General features: G+C 33.9%; 2 protein-coding genes across 5 annotated transcripts; one reads left to right on the top strand and one right to left on the bottom strand.

Annotated features, from left to right (window-relative positions):
* Nucleotides 1–2727: 2727 nt before the first annotated feature.
* Nucleotides 2728–5321, bottom strand: LOC114748299 (pentatricopeptide repeat-containing protein At5g01110-like). Its single transcript, XM_028936662.1, is given in 4 exon segments — nt 2728–2762; nt 2850–3519; nt 3522–3947; nt 3950–5321. Coding segments are annotated over 3 exon segments (2244 nt in total). The 5' UTR covers nt 5160–5321; the 3' UTR covers nt 2728–2762; nt 2850–2911.
* A 5121-nt stretch (nt 5322–10442) lies between these two features.
* LOC114748300 (homeobox-DDT domain protein RLT1-like) lies at nt 10443–17089 on the top strand. Of its 4 annotated transcripts, none has more exons than XM_028936663.1 (8): nt 10443–10710; nt 11871–11978; nt 12063–12722; nt 13744–13823; nt 15163–15606; nt 15702–15785; nt 15933–16021; nt 16626–17089. In XM_028936663.1, exons 1-8 carry the CDS (start codon nt 10695–10697, stop codon nt 16693–16695), a joined length of 1551 nt encoding a protein of 516 aa, XP_028792496.1. In that variant the 5' UTR covers nt 10443–10694; the 3' UTR covers nt 16696–17089. The 4 variants fall into 4 exon arrangements, with proteins under 4 accessions (XP_028792496.1, XP_028792498.1, XP_028792497.1 ...); XM_028936664.1 differs by lacking the exon at nt 10443–10710 and adding an exon at nt 11027–11368; XM_028936665.1 differs by lacking the exon at nt 15933–16021 and having other exon boundaries at nt 10444–10710.
* Nucleotides 17090–18248: the final 1159 nt, after the last annotated feature.

Consider the following 18248-nt stretch of genomic DNA (forward strand, 5'->3'; position numbering starts at 1 on the left):
ATTTCATAATTTTTAAAAAAACAGAATTCATTCTTAGATTTAGAACTTAGAAGCCCTGATGCAAGAATAAGATCATCATCACGAAGAGGTGTAAAAATCAAGGCACACATCATAAACATGATCAATTAAATATTGTCGAAAAACAACTAAGTTTCCAGAAACAAGCTAATTATAACAAGTTTCTTATGCAAAAACCCCGGTTCCAGTGAGTATAACTTGTGTTGCCGCTTCGTTAATAGCATCCATCACTTGCAGCTTTCTCCTCTTGACTGCTTCATCCACTGGAGTCTCGCTCATGACTGAGCATTAGTATTGCTAATTTGATTATTCATTATGGCTGTCGCAAAATAAATCTCACATTTAGGATCAAGGAGTAGAACACAACATTAGCTCCTGGCAACATCAATTTCTTCAACACCTGAAAAGTGTTTCAATTTTTTCTTGTCCTTTAAAACAAAAACAAAAAAAACTGTGAACAGTGAAATCAAACATGGAATTTTAAAGATTGCAAGTACCTCAACACGTCCACTGAGACAAACCGAGGGAAGTGGTGTAAGGGAAGTGGTATACTCTGCTCCTCATTTGATGAATGAACATCCTGCTAAAACCAGCCTCATAGCCTTAGATGTCATATCTGATATCCCTTTTTCTAACATTTCATCCCCCACTTTATCTTCAGGATGACACCACTTCATCGTCTCATGTATTCCCTCTTTTCCTTATTTTATTTCATCTGAAAAATAATAATTGAGAAGTGAGAACCGAAAATAATTTCAAGACATAAATTAAAATATTTTCCCATTATTATAATTCAGTTAGTTGCGTTTCTATATACTTGTTTCCACTCTTTCAACACAGGGCCTTGCGCTACAACCGTTTCAAATACAACGATGCAGAACAAGAACAGAGGAAGAGAAAAAAGGGTTGGGTTATGTAAAGAGTAAACTAGGGTCTTTTTTATGGAGATGGAAATAGACTACTCCTTATCAAACAAATGACCAGACCTTATCCATTGATGTAGGAGATTTTGATATAAAAAAACCCATATATGACATGATCCAGAAGCTAACTTACCAATTTTATCCCTAAAACATTCATAATTTCAACATGGTCCTATAACATTTATTAAGAAAATTGCCATAATTAACTTTCTTCACATTGTCGAGTTGTCCTTCAGTCCGATATGTTAGCTCCACTCCATTCAACGCCTTTGTGGCACCAAAATCCACGTGGCAATTTTTTTTACCCACTCATCAATCTTCTCTCCCTCCGGCGCCTCTCTCCTTTCTTTATCTCTCAATGATTCAAAGCATCGCTGACCAAAAGGGTATTGTCATTTTTCACACACACCTAGCGCAGCTATTTGTAGCACCCCACCTTCACTCACGATTAGTGAGCAGGCTATGATTGAGAGCCCAAAAAGCACTCAAACTTCTTGAGGGCTTCGATCTTCAAACCCACCACCCCAAAGCCCTGTCAAAGAAGGATCGTGCTTGGTAAGCAATATAAAAGGGAGGAAAATAAGTTTTTCTGTCATCAGCTGCAATATTTTATACAGTTATATGGGCTACTGATCTCTTTTGTGTTCAAGCTTATTACACCAAAGTAATTTTTTCTGGGTTCAATTCCATTCCTAGAGAAGAAGAGGAAAGAAACCAACCCCATTCCTTGCTGCAATGAAATTGGATGAAGTGGTGCATATCGGTGATTTAGTGGCTGGCGTACATTGAAAGAAAAAAAGGAAAAAGTTGCAAAGAGAACTGCCAGAGCCTACCACATCACAATTGATACAGAAGTAAATCCCAAGGAAATAGAAGATGACTGCAGAAATCACAGAATATTTCTGATCCACTCAACAGAAAGAAAGATGCATTAAAATGATCTTAGTGCGCAAATCATAGTTGTTAAAAGAGTACAAGTGGCGCAAGGCATGAGCAAGGAAACATGCATCAACACGCAAAATTGTAACCAAAAAATGAGAATAATATCTAAGATGCATTGTACCCAAACCATATACATAAAAGTTCACTCAACTAACAAATATTCAATTCTTTTCTTTTTTTTACCTTTCACCAAACTTGAAATTCAAGATCCTTTAATATGTGAAGTCAAAATTAGAAACATTAAAGACAAAACCATTTAAACAAGGTCAATAGATAAATAAATATTAATATGTTTTCTGGTATGTTTAAGTTTAATGTTTAAATTCACAAGTTACTCTCTCAATTCATTCAATCGTCTGAACTTCTACTTCCTCTCCAAATCAGTTTTCCCAAGTGATTTCATATATATTTTTCAATTACTTGCTCAGATTTCCCCCCTAATTTACAAATGAACTTATCCGCTAACTTCATTCTTTATACTGGCAGAATTCAAAAGGACTGCTTCTAGAATGTGCTCAGAATTCATCTTTTTAAACTCCCCCCCGCCCAACCCAAAAAACAAAAGAAAAAATATTTCAAAAGCCCACCTCACACATTTCTAGATGCGCAAAGAATACATCTTTCTATAGATTTAATAGTAACATTTAGGCATCTAGGTTACCTTCAATTATTACCCAACGTCCACCTCACACCTAACCAGAAGGTAAACACTAGACATGAATGGCCAAACCTTTGCCTTCAATAAATAAGTTAGAAATGGCCTTACTTCCTTCGTGATGCCACAGCATAGTCCACCACTGCATCTCATTCTCCTTTCTCTATATTGGGCAAAGTCCAATTCTCCCTTCCCTCGGTAATATTCTCTGGTCATTTTTAGACCTGACATATTACAAAGTTACATGAGTAATTGAATCATCACAAGCCTACAAAATCAAGGCCTAGGATGCTACATGACAAATGTCCAACCTCCATATATGGGATGTAAAACAAGATGCTAAAATGTCTGAATAGCTGCTACCACAAAGAGCTTAGAATTTGTCATCCGGAACAAATCCTCTTTGCAGCATCTCTTCATGGAAGCGGAATGCCTCTTTCAGGTTGTTCTGAGAGACATGCCCATTTATCAATGCTGTGTACGTTGATCTGTTAGGATTGATACCTTTGTCAATCATCTTACGCAAAAGCATCTCAGCCGCTTGCATTTTGCCTTGCCTGCAATATCCACTAAGAATTGCATTGTATGTGATAACATCAGGCAGTATCCCTTGTTTTTCCATGCCATTAATGAAAATGAAAGCTTTGTCCAAATTATCTTCCCTTAAAAAGCCATTTATTAGAGTATTGTATGTGATACAGTCAGGTAAAACACCTTCCAAAATCATCTTGTTCAAAAATTCACTTGCCTTTGACACATTACCAGACCGACAATAGCCTTTTATAATGGTGTTGCAATTAACCAGGGTGGGTTTTATACCCTTCTCTACCATTTCATCCCACAGCCTAAATGCTTCAGACACAAGACCTAAACTGCTGTATCCATTTATCAAAATGCTAAAAGATATGTGGTTAGGCAAAATTTCTCTGCATATCATGTCATGCCACAACTCCTTTGCTTTTTCCATTTCACCTATTTGCAGAAGCCGTCCATCAGTGTATTATATGTCACAGCATCAGGCTTAAGGTTCCTTTGGGTCATAGTCTCAAACAAATTAACCGCTCTTGACATGTTCCCATTTTTACAATAGCCATGAATGAGAGTGGTGAGGGTGAAAAAATCAGGAAAAATCCCCCTTTCCACCATCTCCTTATATAGCTTATCAGCATCAACAAGCATATTTTCCCTACACAATCCATTCAATATAGCATTGTATGTAACCACATCCATAAGACAGCCCTGCTCTGCCATCTCATTTCGCATCTTCAGAGCCTCAGACATTTTGGCATTTCTACAATACCCGTCTATAAGAATAGTATATATAACAGTGTCAGGAACCAACCCAACATCCTTCATTTGCTTAAAATACACTAAGGCCTGGTCAAAGTATCCATTCCTGGAGACCATCCTATAAGTGAGCTAAAGCTAAATAAATCTGGAACAACTCCATGATGTGACATTTCCTTAAAAATCTTTTCAGCTTCACAAATATTATTCTTTTTACAACTTTCGGTAAGCAATGTATTAAAAGTGGCAGTATCAGGAGTCAATCCCATCTTCAACATCTCATAGAAAAGTTCCTTTGCTCTCGCATAGTTTCCATTCTTACATAAGCCATTGATAATGGCATTATAAGTAAAAAGGCCAGGTTTCAACCCCTTAAGCTTCATTGAGTTCATTAATTCAAAGGCCTCTTCTACAAGCCCCTCACGACAATGTGCACTGATTAGAGTATTGTATGTTACAGTGTCCGGAAAAAGCCCCTTATCCTCTATGTTTGTCAAGAAAAGTTTAACTTCGTCCATTCTGCAATCTTTGCACAAAGCATTAACCATAATATTTAGAGTATATACATTCATCTGTGTCCCACTTCTCACAATATCTTCATAAATATTCCATGCCAAATCCATCCAACCAACGTTCACAAGAGCACCAAGAAGAGCATTACAAGCATTTATAGAAATGCAAATTCCCTTACTTCTCAACAAACGAAATGCCTCAGCCCCTTCTCTTAATTTCCTCGCCTGGACAAAAGTCCTTATCAACAAATCAAAACAAAAAGAATTGGAACCACAGTTGACATGCGTTGAAACCAAGGACTCAACAATATCAACACGTGAAGCACCACTCCTTCTTATCATTCTAAGAATCAAAGCCTGCGCTTCTGGCAGCTTCCTACAACGCACCAAAATGTGAATCATTGCACTCAACGAGAGGGATGAGTGCTTAAAGTTGGGACAATTTACCATAATTGTATCGACAAACTTCTGACCCAGACCCAAGTTGTCGCGACATCGATAAAGAACTTCAACCACAACTGATGGGTCTGAAGAACGGGAAAAGTAATTGCTCAGTGAATTGAGAGTTCCTTGCCTCAGGCTCAAGAAAACCTTTTCCACCAAAAACGCATCAGGAAGAGAACTTGAAAAAACTGATTCTTCGTCGAAATTTCTCGATGACTCGCGGGTTCGAGGAAACCCGGGGCTACTGCTAGGGTCCGTAACAGAGGCGAAATAGCAGAAGCGACACGCAATGAAGGGATGGCCATAAAGACGAGGCTTTGTGCAGGCGGTAACAATACCGAAAACAAATTTATGAAGAAAAATGCAAAGTCTCGCCATTTGAAGAGAGTATACAAGTTTACTTTCTCCGCAGCGAACGATGCAATATATTAAAAATAAGAAAGCGGAAGCAAACTTGCCGAACGCTATGGAAAACGGAAAACCTCCAGGGATGAGCCAAAGGCTCTCAAGAAGTAAGCACAAAAATTGCACTAACCATTAGCAAGCATTCCGGCGACTTCCTAATCGCGCAATGGCGAGACGCCGATACTGCACAGCTTATCGCCGGCAATGGGGTACCCATTTAAGGGATGTCGCAGAGGGAAAGGATGACATCGCCCGGGTTAACCCGACAAATAAAATTCTCGAATTCTCAGTCATCCCGTGATTTCGCCGTGAAAATACTTTATAAAAATAATTTTTGCTGCTCGAACTCCACCTTAAAATCACCTCTGAAAAGGCTCCTCAATTTCTACGATTCAACCAACTCAGCCCGTCAATCATGAGTTGGCCAGTTAGCCTGCAAGCCCATGTGTTTTTAATTTATATATAATACATATTTAAATTTTAAAATTAAATTACAAATTTTTATAAACTAAATTCTAATTATTTTTATATTTTCATACAACTATATAATTAAATTAACATCAAAATTAAAAAATATAAACATATAATTTATTTTTAATAGTTATTGTATTAATATAAAAAGAAAAAAATGACAAATAAAAAAACAAAAAAAAATGTAATATTTCAAGTCAGGCATTTAAGAATTGAAAATAACAGAGAAAGAAATGGAGCATGATTTATCATTTTACAAATATAGTTAAATCACTAAAAAAATGGGAAAAAGACAGAAAAATGCATCTCCAACTCCAAAAGCCCAGAAACGTCTACCCAATTCCACAAATCCCATTTTGGTACCATGAGACCAAATTGGGATTATTATGTAAAAAGAAAAGACCACATTGCCCTTCATTTTAAATATTATTTTTAAAATATCATAGCCCCTACTGGCCGGCCGGTCACCGGACCTCCGGCAGCGGCGGTCACCGGAGCTCCGGCGACCAGCCGACAATTGGTCACCGGAGCTCCGGCGGTCGGAATTTTTTTTTTGAAAATTTTTACAACTTCAATATAATGGTTAACAACTTTTGTAATGCTATTCACAACTTCAGTATAGCAATTAACAACAGCTTTTCTAGAAAATTCAACAAACTCCGGCGACTGGAAACAATTATTTTGAAAATTTTTACAACTTCAATATAACCGTTAACAACTTTTGTAATGTCATTCACAACTTCAATATAGCAATTAACAACAGTTTTTCTGGGAAATTCAACAAACTCCGGCGACCAGAAATAATTTTTTTGAAAATTTTTACAACTTCAGTATAGCAGTTAACAACTTTTGTAACCCTATTAACAACTTCAATATAACGGTTAACAACTTTTGTAAGCCTATTAACAACTTCAGTATAGTGGTTAACAATAGGTTTTTGAGTTTGTTAAAGACATTACTGAAGTTATAAAAAAGCCACTTTTTGAATTTTTCGAAAAACTTGTTGTTAATTGCTATATCAAAATTGTTAACCGTTATATTGGAGTTGTAAAAATTTTCAAAAAAAACGTAATTGTTAACGTTATACTGAAGTTGAAAATTTTTACAACTCCAATATAACCGTTAACAACTTTTGTAATGCCATTCACAACTTCAATATAGCAATTAACAACAGCTTTTCTGGGAAATTCAACAAACTCCGGCGACCGGAAACAATTTTTTTGAAAATTTTTACAACTTCAGTATAGCGGTTAACAACTTTTGTAACCCTATTAACAACTTCAGTATAGCGGTTAACAACAGGTTTTTGAGTTTGTTAAAGGCATTACTGAAGTTATAAAAATGTCACTTTTTGAATTTAAAAACTTGTTGTTAACTGCTATATCAAAGTTGTTAACCGTTATATTGGAGTTGTAAAAATTATCAAAAAAACGTAATTGTTAACGTTATACTGAAGTTGAAAATTTTTACAACTCTAATATAACCGTTAACAACTTTTGTAATGCCATTCACAACTTCAATATAGCAATTAACAACAGCTTTTCTGGGAAATTCAATAAACTCCGGCGACCGGAAACAATTTTTTTGAAAATTTTTACAACTTCAGTATAGCGGTTAACAACTTTTGTAACCCTATTAACAACTTCAGTATAGCGGTTAACAACAGGTTTTTTTCAACCGCTATACTGAAGTTGTTAATAGGGTTACAAAAGTTGTTAACCGCTATACTGAAGTTGTAAAAATTTTCAAAAAAATTGTTTCCGGTCGCCGGAGTTTGTTGAATTTCCCAGAAAAGCTGTTGTTAATTGCTATATTGAAGTTGTGAATGGCATTACAAAAGTTGTTAACGGTTATATTGGAGTTGTAAAAATTTTCAAAATAATTGTTTCCAGTCGCCGGAGTTTGTTGAATTTCCCAGAAAAGCCGTTGTTAATTGTTATATTGAAGTTGTGAATGGCATTACAAAAGTTGTTAACGATTATATTGAAGTTGTAAAAATTTTCAAAAAAAAAAATTCCGACCGCCGGAGCTCCGGTGACCAATTGTCGGCTGGTCGCCGGAGCTCCGGTGACCGCCGCTGCCGGAGGTCCGGTGACCCGCCGGCCGGTAGGGGCTGTGATATTTTAAAAATAATATTTAAAATAAAGGGCAATGTGGTCTTTTCCTTTCATATAATAATCCCAATTTGGTCTCATAGTACCAAAATGGGATTTGTGGAATTGGGCGGACGTTTCTGGGCTTTTGGAGTTGGAGGTGCATTTTTCGGTCTTTTTCCCTAAAAAAATTCTGATATCAAAAAGTTTATTAACAAGTTTTGGATCGGCAATGACAAGAAATGTATTAATAATAAAAAGTTATTCATTAATAAGTTATGAATTGACAATAACAAGTGTTAAACAGTCAATAACAAAAAATATGCTAGCAATGATAAATTTAATAAATTTTTTTCAAATATAATACAAAGGCATTTTAGCCATTTAACTATATTTGTCAAATATCATATTAGGCATCATTTCTTTCTCTGTCATTTTCAACTCTTAGGTGCTTGAATTGGAAAATGATAATTTTAGAATTCTTTTTTTGAAATTTTACCATATAAAAATGATAGAACAATTAAAAAAAATTAAGAGATCAATTTTGGAATCAAAATTTCTAACAAAATACAAGGATATATTTAAATTGGGTGAAAATGATTAATTTCTTTCTTATGAAATAAAAATAAAAACTGTAAAACAAAATAAAATAAGAAAAAAGGTTGGCTAGTTGATGGGCCAGCTCGTCACATAGTTTGTGGGTTGGCATGTGTCGTGTAAGAGAATCTAATTCAAAACGAGCCTGTATTTTGCCAACTCAACTCTCCATTTTTTGATAGGGTTGGTGGGTTAAACCTATAAATTTAACTCATATTAACACCATAAGCGCAATCTGAAAGGTAGAGACTCTTTCATATGATACTAGATAGTACAAGTCACTTTTAACTTATTCTCACATATTCAAAAATATACTCTTTCAGTCTTTAATGTAAGACATATCTAATTAATTTGATTAGTCTAAAAAAGTTAGGTAAGTCAATTAATTATAAAAAATATAATATGTTTTTCCTAAAACAACATAATTATCTTTTTTAATATCTTCCTTCCTTTCTACTTGATTACGGTTGAGGAGTATCAATAAGAGTTGTTTAGAAAAAATTAATAAATATAAGAAATAAATCTTATATTTATGATTAAGATTAATTTAATAATTAGATTCTATATTAAAGATTAGAGGAATATTAAATTGATAAAATGTTTTAGATTTATTTTTATTAAAGTTTCCTCTCTTTGACGAAAGTCTAATGTTCCGTGTGGAGGTAGAAGGGCTACGAATTGTTATTCCGCGTTAAGAAAGAGGATGCAAGTGTTATCAGGAATGATTGGACGTAAAGCATCTATAAGTGGTTTTTTAATTTACAAATTATTTTCACCTTTCTCTCTCTTTTATTTTTCTTTCCGACAAAAATCAAATAAGAATGAAATTAAAAAAAATATTATTAAATAATTTTAAAAAACCGACACATAAAGAAGTTAAAAATTAGAAAATTCCAAATTAGATATTTAACTTTTCAAAATCCCAAAAAAAAAATTGATGCTAGAAGCTTGAAATGTATTTTGTAAATATAGTTAAATTATTTAAATACCCTTTTATCATATTTGAAAAGAGATAGAGGTGTCACTTTTTGATAACTTGTCACTTCTATCAAATGCGAACGCCTTTGTATTAAGTTATATAATGAATTTATTTATGGCTCATGGTAAACAAAAAAATGAGTTCATGGCTTACTACATCAAAAATTTAAATTTTTATAATGGTAGCAAAAATTAAAGTAATAAATAAATTAGTGAGTGTCTGGGATCACTCAAAAACACTTAAAAAATATTTGTATATAAGTAAAAAAAAAATGCTTTTCGTATGTTTACTTCGAACTTTATAAAATTACTTATAAAAAGCTATTTTAAACATCCCTAATTCTATAGTTAAAAAACATTTATTATATTAACCCCAATTTGAAAAAACTTTTTTTGCCATTAGAATCTGAATATAAGAAATAAATCTTTTACGTCTGAGATTTTGAACTAAACTTTTTACTTTTATCTTATTTTAATACATGTCACTTATTATTTTTATACAATAAATTTTTACTCATTATCTCTTATATACTTTCTTTACAAACAAGTTTATAATTAAAAAATATGTATATATCTTATATATTTATTGTTTTAAACTAAAATTAACTAACATGTTAAAATGCACTATTTTAATAATTGTTTCTTATAACAAGAGACGAAGTTAGTTTAGCACAAGGGCAATTTGATGTTTATTCTTTTTTAGCTTTTACAGAGAAAGACTAGCGGCCTTCATAATAATTGTATACAGGATTCTTAAAAATAAAAGATTTATAAATTTTACGGGCGAAAAAAAAAAGATTGATAAATTTAATTTTTAAGCATAGTTTTTTTTCTGAAAACATAAAACCAAACGACCAATAGGATTCATAGTACGCTCTTGTCTGAAACAAAATTTTCACATGACAAGCTGCACGACCCTCGTAGGTTATGTCCAAATTTAAAATTAAATTTTATTTATTTATTTGCCTCGTTCCTTGATCTATTAATAAACATGGGTATTTTTCTTTCATTCTGGGGATTTAAAAATGGAGTGCAAAACTGGGAAACAGGATAAAAAAATAGAGACAGACTTGATAAGTCATCCAATTAAATGAAACAAAACACAAACTGTAAAAGTTGTTCAAAACAAGCAAATGAGAACAGGGGCGATTTCTTCCTCCCTTGTGTCCCGGCTTTCACGAGAAGTTCCTTCTTCGTCTCTTCCTATGATGAATTGGGGATTGTATTTGACGTGAATTGAATTGTATAGACATTTCGTATCACCCTGTTCTGCATTTGGTGTGATGGGTCTCGCTTTTCTGAGAAGCAAGTGAACAAATCTCTATTTTTCCCCGATAACTTGTGGAGAAGAGGAGGTTTTCCATAATTTATGAGAGTCATGGAAGGTATTCTATTCTCTCACCGTGCCTTGGTCGTTTTTGGTGTTTGGGTCCTTTAGATCTTGGTTGATTTTGTCTGATTGCTTGTATTGTCGTGCACTGAATGGCCTGATTGGATTCGCTAATATGAATTTTTTGCGCTTTCCGTTCTTATAGAAGTTGTTCTGAAGGTGTATAGAGCACCTAGGACTTCAATTTTGGTGTTTCATTTCGGGAAAGTGAATTAACCTGAAGAAATACTGGGGTCTGAATTTTAGTCATGAATTTTGCCACCTTAGTTTAATTATCAATATCTTCATACGTTTTGCTGCCCTACATTTTTCTTTTCTTTTACGCCAATTTGGTTTAATTTCTGTTTTCCTTGTCGATGATCATAAATTGTTGCCTGCACTTAGATCTACTTTATCAGGTGAGTCATGCACTTTTGCCCTAAGAAAGAGAGAGAAAGAAAGAAAGAGGGAAGTACCGGTAATTCTTGCGAAATTAGCTGTCATAATAACATTGAATGGTGTTCTATGTTTGTACCTGCGGAAAAGAATTTTTGTTGGTTTTCTTCCATCTAAGAGGGTTTGGATAGTTCCAGTGATTTCTTGTAAGTGAAAAATTGCACAAGAAAATGCGATTCCAAACAAGGGAAAACAGGTTAACTGGTAATCGCCTAAAGGTAAGCTGACTATTCTCAGGCCAAAATGAAAAATTATCTTTTATTTTAACAATATATTGAGAGTGTGTATGTGCGTGCGCATCTGTTTTAGATTTATTTTATTGGTGATTGTTTTTAAATATATTGTGTTTGCTATATATAGGTTAAATCAATTTAAAGAATAGTCAGTTAGTTTGACTGGCGACCAAATTATTGAACCATTAAATGGGTCCCATCACTATGTCAAAAATTTAAAACAAAGGAACCTCATATTTTTAGTACATTTACAACTTAATGTTGCACTCTGTGATAAGTTTTGAGATAGGAGGTCATTAAATGCTGTATGATTGATATGCCCCCCTTTTTATGTTCTCCTCATTGTTAAGGATTTGAGTACGTAGACATACATGTGATTTCACTGCATTTATAGACTTATGGAACCATTCCATCACCCCTTCCTTTGTAATTGTAACATGCACACTGACACGTTTTTACTTTTTTTCTTTTTTTTGGTCAATTTTAGAATCAGGTGAATTGCAATCGGAAGAGAATAAAGTTTCTATGGAGAAAAATAAGAAAAGGAGGCTTAAAACGCCGGCCCAGGTGATGGCCCTGGAAAAATTTTATGATGGTAGGAGTAATTCTCGTCATATGGGTGTAAAAGCTTCTTCCTAAGTACTAACTCTTTAGAATAACTTGTGATTTTTCTTTCCAGAGCACAAATATCCCACAGAAGAAATGAAATCAGAACTTGCTGAGGAGTTAGGCTTGACTGAAAAGCAAGTATCTGGATGGTTTTGCCACAGACGGTTAAAAGATAAAAGATTGCTGAAAGATGAAACATGTGCTAATGGACGACAAGATCGTTCAAGTGGTGTGATCCAGGACCGTGTAAGTGGGCTAGGGCAAGATTCATGTGGAAGCACTAAACATGGTGATTATAAGCATCTTGATCTGAAAGAGGTTGAGAGTCATGGCCTCTATGGCAATGACTTTTCTGCTGCAGATATGACGTATGAACGTAATAGACACTATGATGAAGATGATGGTGGAACAGATAACACATCTTCTGAGAGCAGCTCATCTTTACAAGATCAGTTGTTCTCTCAAGGTCAGGATCCATATAATGTGGAGCCTTCTAGATATCTGACGGCTAACAGAGCTCTGCCACCTTTAGTTCCCAAAGCTGCAATTAACATTGGATATAAACCGTCAGGATATTTGAAAGTGAAGGGTGAGATAGAGAATGCTGCTATAACTGCTGTCAAGAAGCAATTAGGAAGGAACTATCGGGAAGATGGTCCACTGCTTAGTGTAGAATTTGATCCAGTTCCTCCGGGGGCATTAGAGTGTCAAATTGCAGATCCAGTTGATGGTAGGTTGTACCATACACACATATATATACTAGTGAAATCTGTTTTCTAAGACTTGAATGCCATTTATCATTAAATTAACTAACACAGTTGCTTATTTAGGTGAAAGAAATATTGTTGCATATATTACATGGTGAAAGCATTATGTGTTTCAATATTTCCGTCATGAGAAGGGACAGCTTTATGAATAGATCTGGCCTAAGCCATGATAGGGGGTGAGTTGTTTTTGTGAACGGCAATTTTCTAATAATTCACAAGTTTGTATCACACAACTGAGTTATTTAAGCAGATGCATTCCTAATGTGAATTCTAACGGGGTTGATTTCAATAATCTGATCAGAGTGTATTATGGTTTACATTCATAAACAAGTCTTCTAGAAGATTGTTCACATGTGACACCTTGTTGGATAAGCTAGTTATGCATGCTTGCACAAAATGTGCTTGATGTTCACTTACGATCACAACATGAGATGAATATTGATTTGTATTGGAATCATGTTCTTTTAAGTTTAACCTACAAATGGCTTGAGTAAATTTGAAAATTCAGCAAGATTGGGCTGAGATTAAGAATAAGAAACTAAAGATTATGCTTTTAGAAACCCTAATTTCTACATATTCACTTAATGCACCTTTCTTACAGCTAATGCATTATTATTTTCTTGATTATGATATGCCCAAAATAAGCATTTTATTTTATATCGAGTATTGAAAGAGTTTGTTGCTATTATTATTCATATTAGTGAACCTCATTCCTCATTATGGAGGCTGCTTTTATACTTCAAGGGATGATAGCGCATGGCATTTGTATACTTATCACCTCATGCTTGTTTGGGTCAATGGAATTTATTTTGCTTTTTGCATGTTTTAATTAATGGTGAAGGCTTCTTCTGAGTTGAAGGTTGAGGATCCATCTTCTTTTTGCTGATTTACTTTTCTTTAGATCTTACTTCTTGCTGCATCAAATATATATATTTTTTAATTACTGTAAGTCTTACTACTTTAATTTGACAAATGCTTTGGCAGAATCATTCCGTACTGTGAATCCTTCTCTTGGCAGTCCTCCAGAGATAGCTGGCGTGAAAAGGCAACCCGCACATAACTCTGTAAGTGAAATCTTCTAATGCATTCTTTTGTTTTGATCAGAATAGTAAAAACATGGATGGTTAGAATGTTTTCAATCAGTTATATCAAGTGTTAGTTGTAGATGACAGGTGCTCTTAAAACTCTGAGAATGGATGTGTGCGTGTGTGTATTTTGGTGATGTAAACTTATAGTGAGAATGTAAAATTTTGGTGATGTAAACTTTCAGTGAGAATGTAAAATTAAGTAAGAATTATGCTGAAATTTCATTTTGGAAATCCATGCTAATGCTTTTCTAGAATTTAGGGAAAATAATTGGGTCCTAGCTTTCAACTGTTCTGTAATTACCGTGTCGTCAGACCCCAGATTTTCTCAAGCATCCCTCTCTATTTGAAAGCCCCTTTTTATTTTGATTTTGTTGTTTTCGTAATTATTATATGACAAATGGGAGTTAGTTAAACTGAGCTGTTAAGGTGGGAAATTGTTTGAAAAGAGAGTTTCTTGGAAGTATTTAAGAGGGTGACATAATCGTGAGCTGGATCAGAATAAGAAAAGGGGGAGGAGAGAGGGTGTTGTTGACTCTTGAGATAGTGCTAGAAATTCTTCTCCTGGGCCTAGAATTTGCCATTAATGTAAAAAAGAGACCTAAGGATGGAGGGTTTGGGAAGGTTTGAGTATATTGCTCTTAATATTAATTTTATAATTATATCTTGCATGGAATAATTATTGCAGTCTGCATTTCACCTTTTTGTGTCAAATTTATACCACTGAATGGTTTTGCTGGGAATGGAGATGTGCTATAATGAAACTATCATTTCCTTACCTCATTTGCTGTGACCACATGTCGCAATATGCTTTTTGGCGTGCTAGAATTAGATGAGAATGGTATGAAGACATAGCCTCATGATGATGCTATACTTGAATTTGAAACTAAATTAACCATTATATTTCTAAGATATTTCTGAAAGTCCATAATACTTGATGAATTTGTGATGCAAAATAATAGTTAATTAATTAAATGTGTTTTTTTAAAATACTTGATTAATCTTTAACGGTAATATTGTCCAAGAAGTAGTGGAATAGCATGAGGATTCCTAGCTTCCCTTAATTTCAGGTGGACTGAGTTTTCCTCAAAAGGTTATTCAGTCCGCACAAGTGGTCAACAAAGAAATAGTCATTCCCTGAGAACGAATCAAGGTTGGAAAGGAATGGCTATTCTATATAGAGGGAAACATTATCTTATCTAATATTGACTCGGTGGAAGACTTCTTATAGATGAGAAGCTGCTTTTTTCTTTGAAATTACAGATGTATGTTGATGATAGTATATCTTATGTCTCCCTTTTTCCATCTGTCTTTGCAGAGGTATGACTCCAAATATAGTTCCCATGATCTACATATGGAAGTAGGAGATCTTGGCTCCTTGCATGACACTGATTTGCTGGATAAGAAACCCCACCGGCACAAGCAAGGGCGGACATTGCAGAGTTATACCAATCATTTACCTCGGAGGAACTCCTCCCTGGAGTTTTATGAAGATCCCACTGAAGAAGTGCCTGTTTATAATACAATGGGCTCTAAGCATGGTGAAGGAATGAGATCTGATTCTGCTTCTAACCATAGTGATCACTTTGAAGAGGACCTTGTAGTTAAGCAGACAGATTCACTTCTGCGTTGCTATGATAATGTCAATCCAAAGAAAATTCAGAAGGGTGAACATGTGAAATCTAAGCCTTCAAATTCATTAAAAAAGTCTCGCATTTCTCTTGGTACTGAAGAAAGAGGACTAACTCCAAGGATAGCAAAGGTCCACTTAGATAGCTGTGACTTATATCTGCTTTTTATAATTTATTTTGTTAACAGATGCCTGAAAGTGATTGTTTTCTGCTTGAATATTTTCAGGAAGAGAAGTTTAGTGGAGACAAGAAGGCAAGAAAACAATATCATGATTCAGAGAGAATAAGGATTCTTTCAAATGAAACCATGGTGAGTTTGAGCTGCATAAACTTGTAAATGCAGAATGCTGTAATTGCTTTGCGTTAACCTCATTCTCCTCCTTCCTAGACTGTATATTATAAACATCATTGCTCTTCTAGGTGCCCTCATCTTATTTATTTTATATTAACACCATAGATTGCAAAAAGAGTTAAAGATGATCTTCCTCAACAACACAATCTGAAACATGCACTAGTAGCTGAGATGCAACCTCAGAAAAATCGGAGGTGGGCACTCAGTTCTGTTTGCTTTTGTAGTTTTCATGATTACATGCTAGCCCAAATCCTCTCAAATTTCTGTATGCTGATGTGCGTGTGGATGTGTGCACTATGATGCTTATCTCATGAAAAAAGAATTTGAAGGGTTTTTCTGCTGCATATCTGCTGCAATTAGTAAAGAATAAAGTCAGTTTAAGAAGTATTGCTGGCTCATGGTGACGAACCATTGGAAGTTTATATCATTCATAATGATGAAAACATAATGTTATATCCATATTGGTCTATTAGTCTCCTTTGTACCAAAATCTCTCTGGTACTCTCTCTCTTTCGTTATTTCTGGGGGGTAATAGGAGCTTAATAGGTGAAACTTGAAAATTTACTTTTTCTCCGGAAACACTTTTAATCTAGGAGAAATTGCCCATAAATATCTGTTTGAAGAATCGATTGCTCAATGCTACTTGAATTCGAGTACCAGTATTTTCTGTGTATGAAAACATATCAAGTATGATTGGGCAATTAATTCTAGCAACCCGTATTTGTGGGTAATTTTCTGTTTAATCCAATTCTAGCATGCTCTTTTTCATTTCTAACTACTTCATGTGTGATAATGTAGGTCTGCAACAGAGATGCTTTCTAGCTTTAGTGAGGATGAAACCGCTGAAACCGGTTCTTCGCTGGACTAAGCAGCTGGTCGTTGATAGGTATTGGAAAGTTTGAGGAACATGTACAGAGTCTAAAATGACACAGATATCTTTTGGCCAACAACATGGTAAGCATTAGAGAAGCAAGACATCCTATGATGTTTGTAATGCTCACCTGTGTGCCTTTGTACAAAAAAAAGTTCATTCCCCAGCTCCTTTTTTTTTTTTTGGGTTTCTGTTTACAATGATGTAATATATATATCATTTGCTTGGAGTTGTGGTAGGTGGTATTGAAACTCAGCTTTTAAACATGTCATTCTGTGATGTTAGTTGATTATGGGCTATGGCAGTGCCTTCGGCTGCTAGACACTTTGATGGAGCTTGTAAGTGTATGAGATTACAGTAATAAAAATTCTCAAAATATTTTGGGGTAGAATTTATGGAGAACTTATAGTGAGTTTTTATTAATCTAAATAATAATTAATAGTAGAAAAAAGGAGGAAATAAATTATTTAATGAAAACAAGCCAAAAAAAAAAAAAGGCAGCAATCACGAGTTAATTTGGGAACACAACCATTTAAAATGTTGTGGTTTAGAATTCATAAGTTAAAGCTTTTATCCCTATAATGACAATTATTTTTAGATTGGTGAATATCTAACAATCTATTAAACCATAAATCAATAGTTTTTAGGTTATGGCAAATCTTATGTATTATGTTTGAGGCCGTACATTTATATATGCCGCCTTCGGTTTTTAATATGAGATTTGGTTAATTAATTTGATAAGATTAAATAAGTTAAAAAATTATTTAATTATAATATATATTGTATTATCTTTCTGAAATATTTATATAAGTTAGACAAATTAGTTAAGCACCAAAAGTAATGTTTTCTACCATTTGGCAGTCAAAAAGGATGGCTTTAATCTTGACCTATGAATACACAGTGACATATATTTGAATACGTTGACAAATTATCGTTAATATTGTTAGCATACATGTAAAAATAATTCTTGCATTGAATTTTATTAAAAAGAAGTATGATTCACCTTCTGATTTGATCCCAAACTTTGGGGGAAAATTGAGCTTCTCTCTTTTATTTCTTTTTCATGTTTTGTATTTTATTTACAGATAGTGTAGCATCTGATATTTTACATGAATATATAGATTTTAATAATTTGAATTGAGATATAAATTTTTTTGAAGAAAAATAAAATACAAATATTATTAAATTATACTACCCCGGTTTCTAATATAAGAGCTAGTTTAATTTTCAATTTAATCCTAAATATAATACTCAAATTTACTTTGTCTCTAATATTTATCTATTTTTCCTGAAGTAATTTCTATAGTATTTGTATTGTTAAGGAATTACTGTCAATTTATAATTAAAACACATATGATTAATAAAAATATTTTAGAAAAGATAACATCTACTCTTCTAATTCTAAATATAAGACCCTTTTCCAGTGTAAATTACACTGCAAAAGGGTCCTATATTTAGGACCGGAGGAATATTTACTACAAATAACTAACTTTTTTTAATCTTTTCAAATTAGTTAATTAGGTTTTAATCATATATGATTTAAACGCTTC

The sequence above is a fragment of the Neltuma alba genome, unplaced genomic scaffold (assembly GCF_004799145.2).
Source record: "Neltuma alba isolate B1F8T4 unplaced genomic scaffold, ASM479914v2 tig00005676_pilon, whole genome shotgun sequence".
Classification (NCBI taxonomy): Eukaryota; Viridiplantae; Streptophyta; class Magnoliopsida; order Fabales; family Fabaceae; genus Neltuma; species Neltuma alba.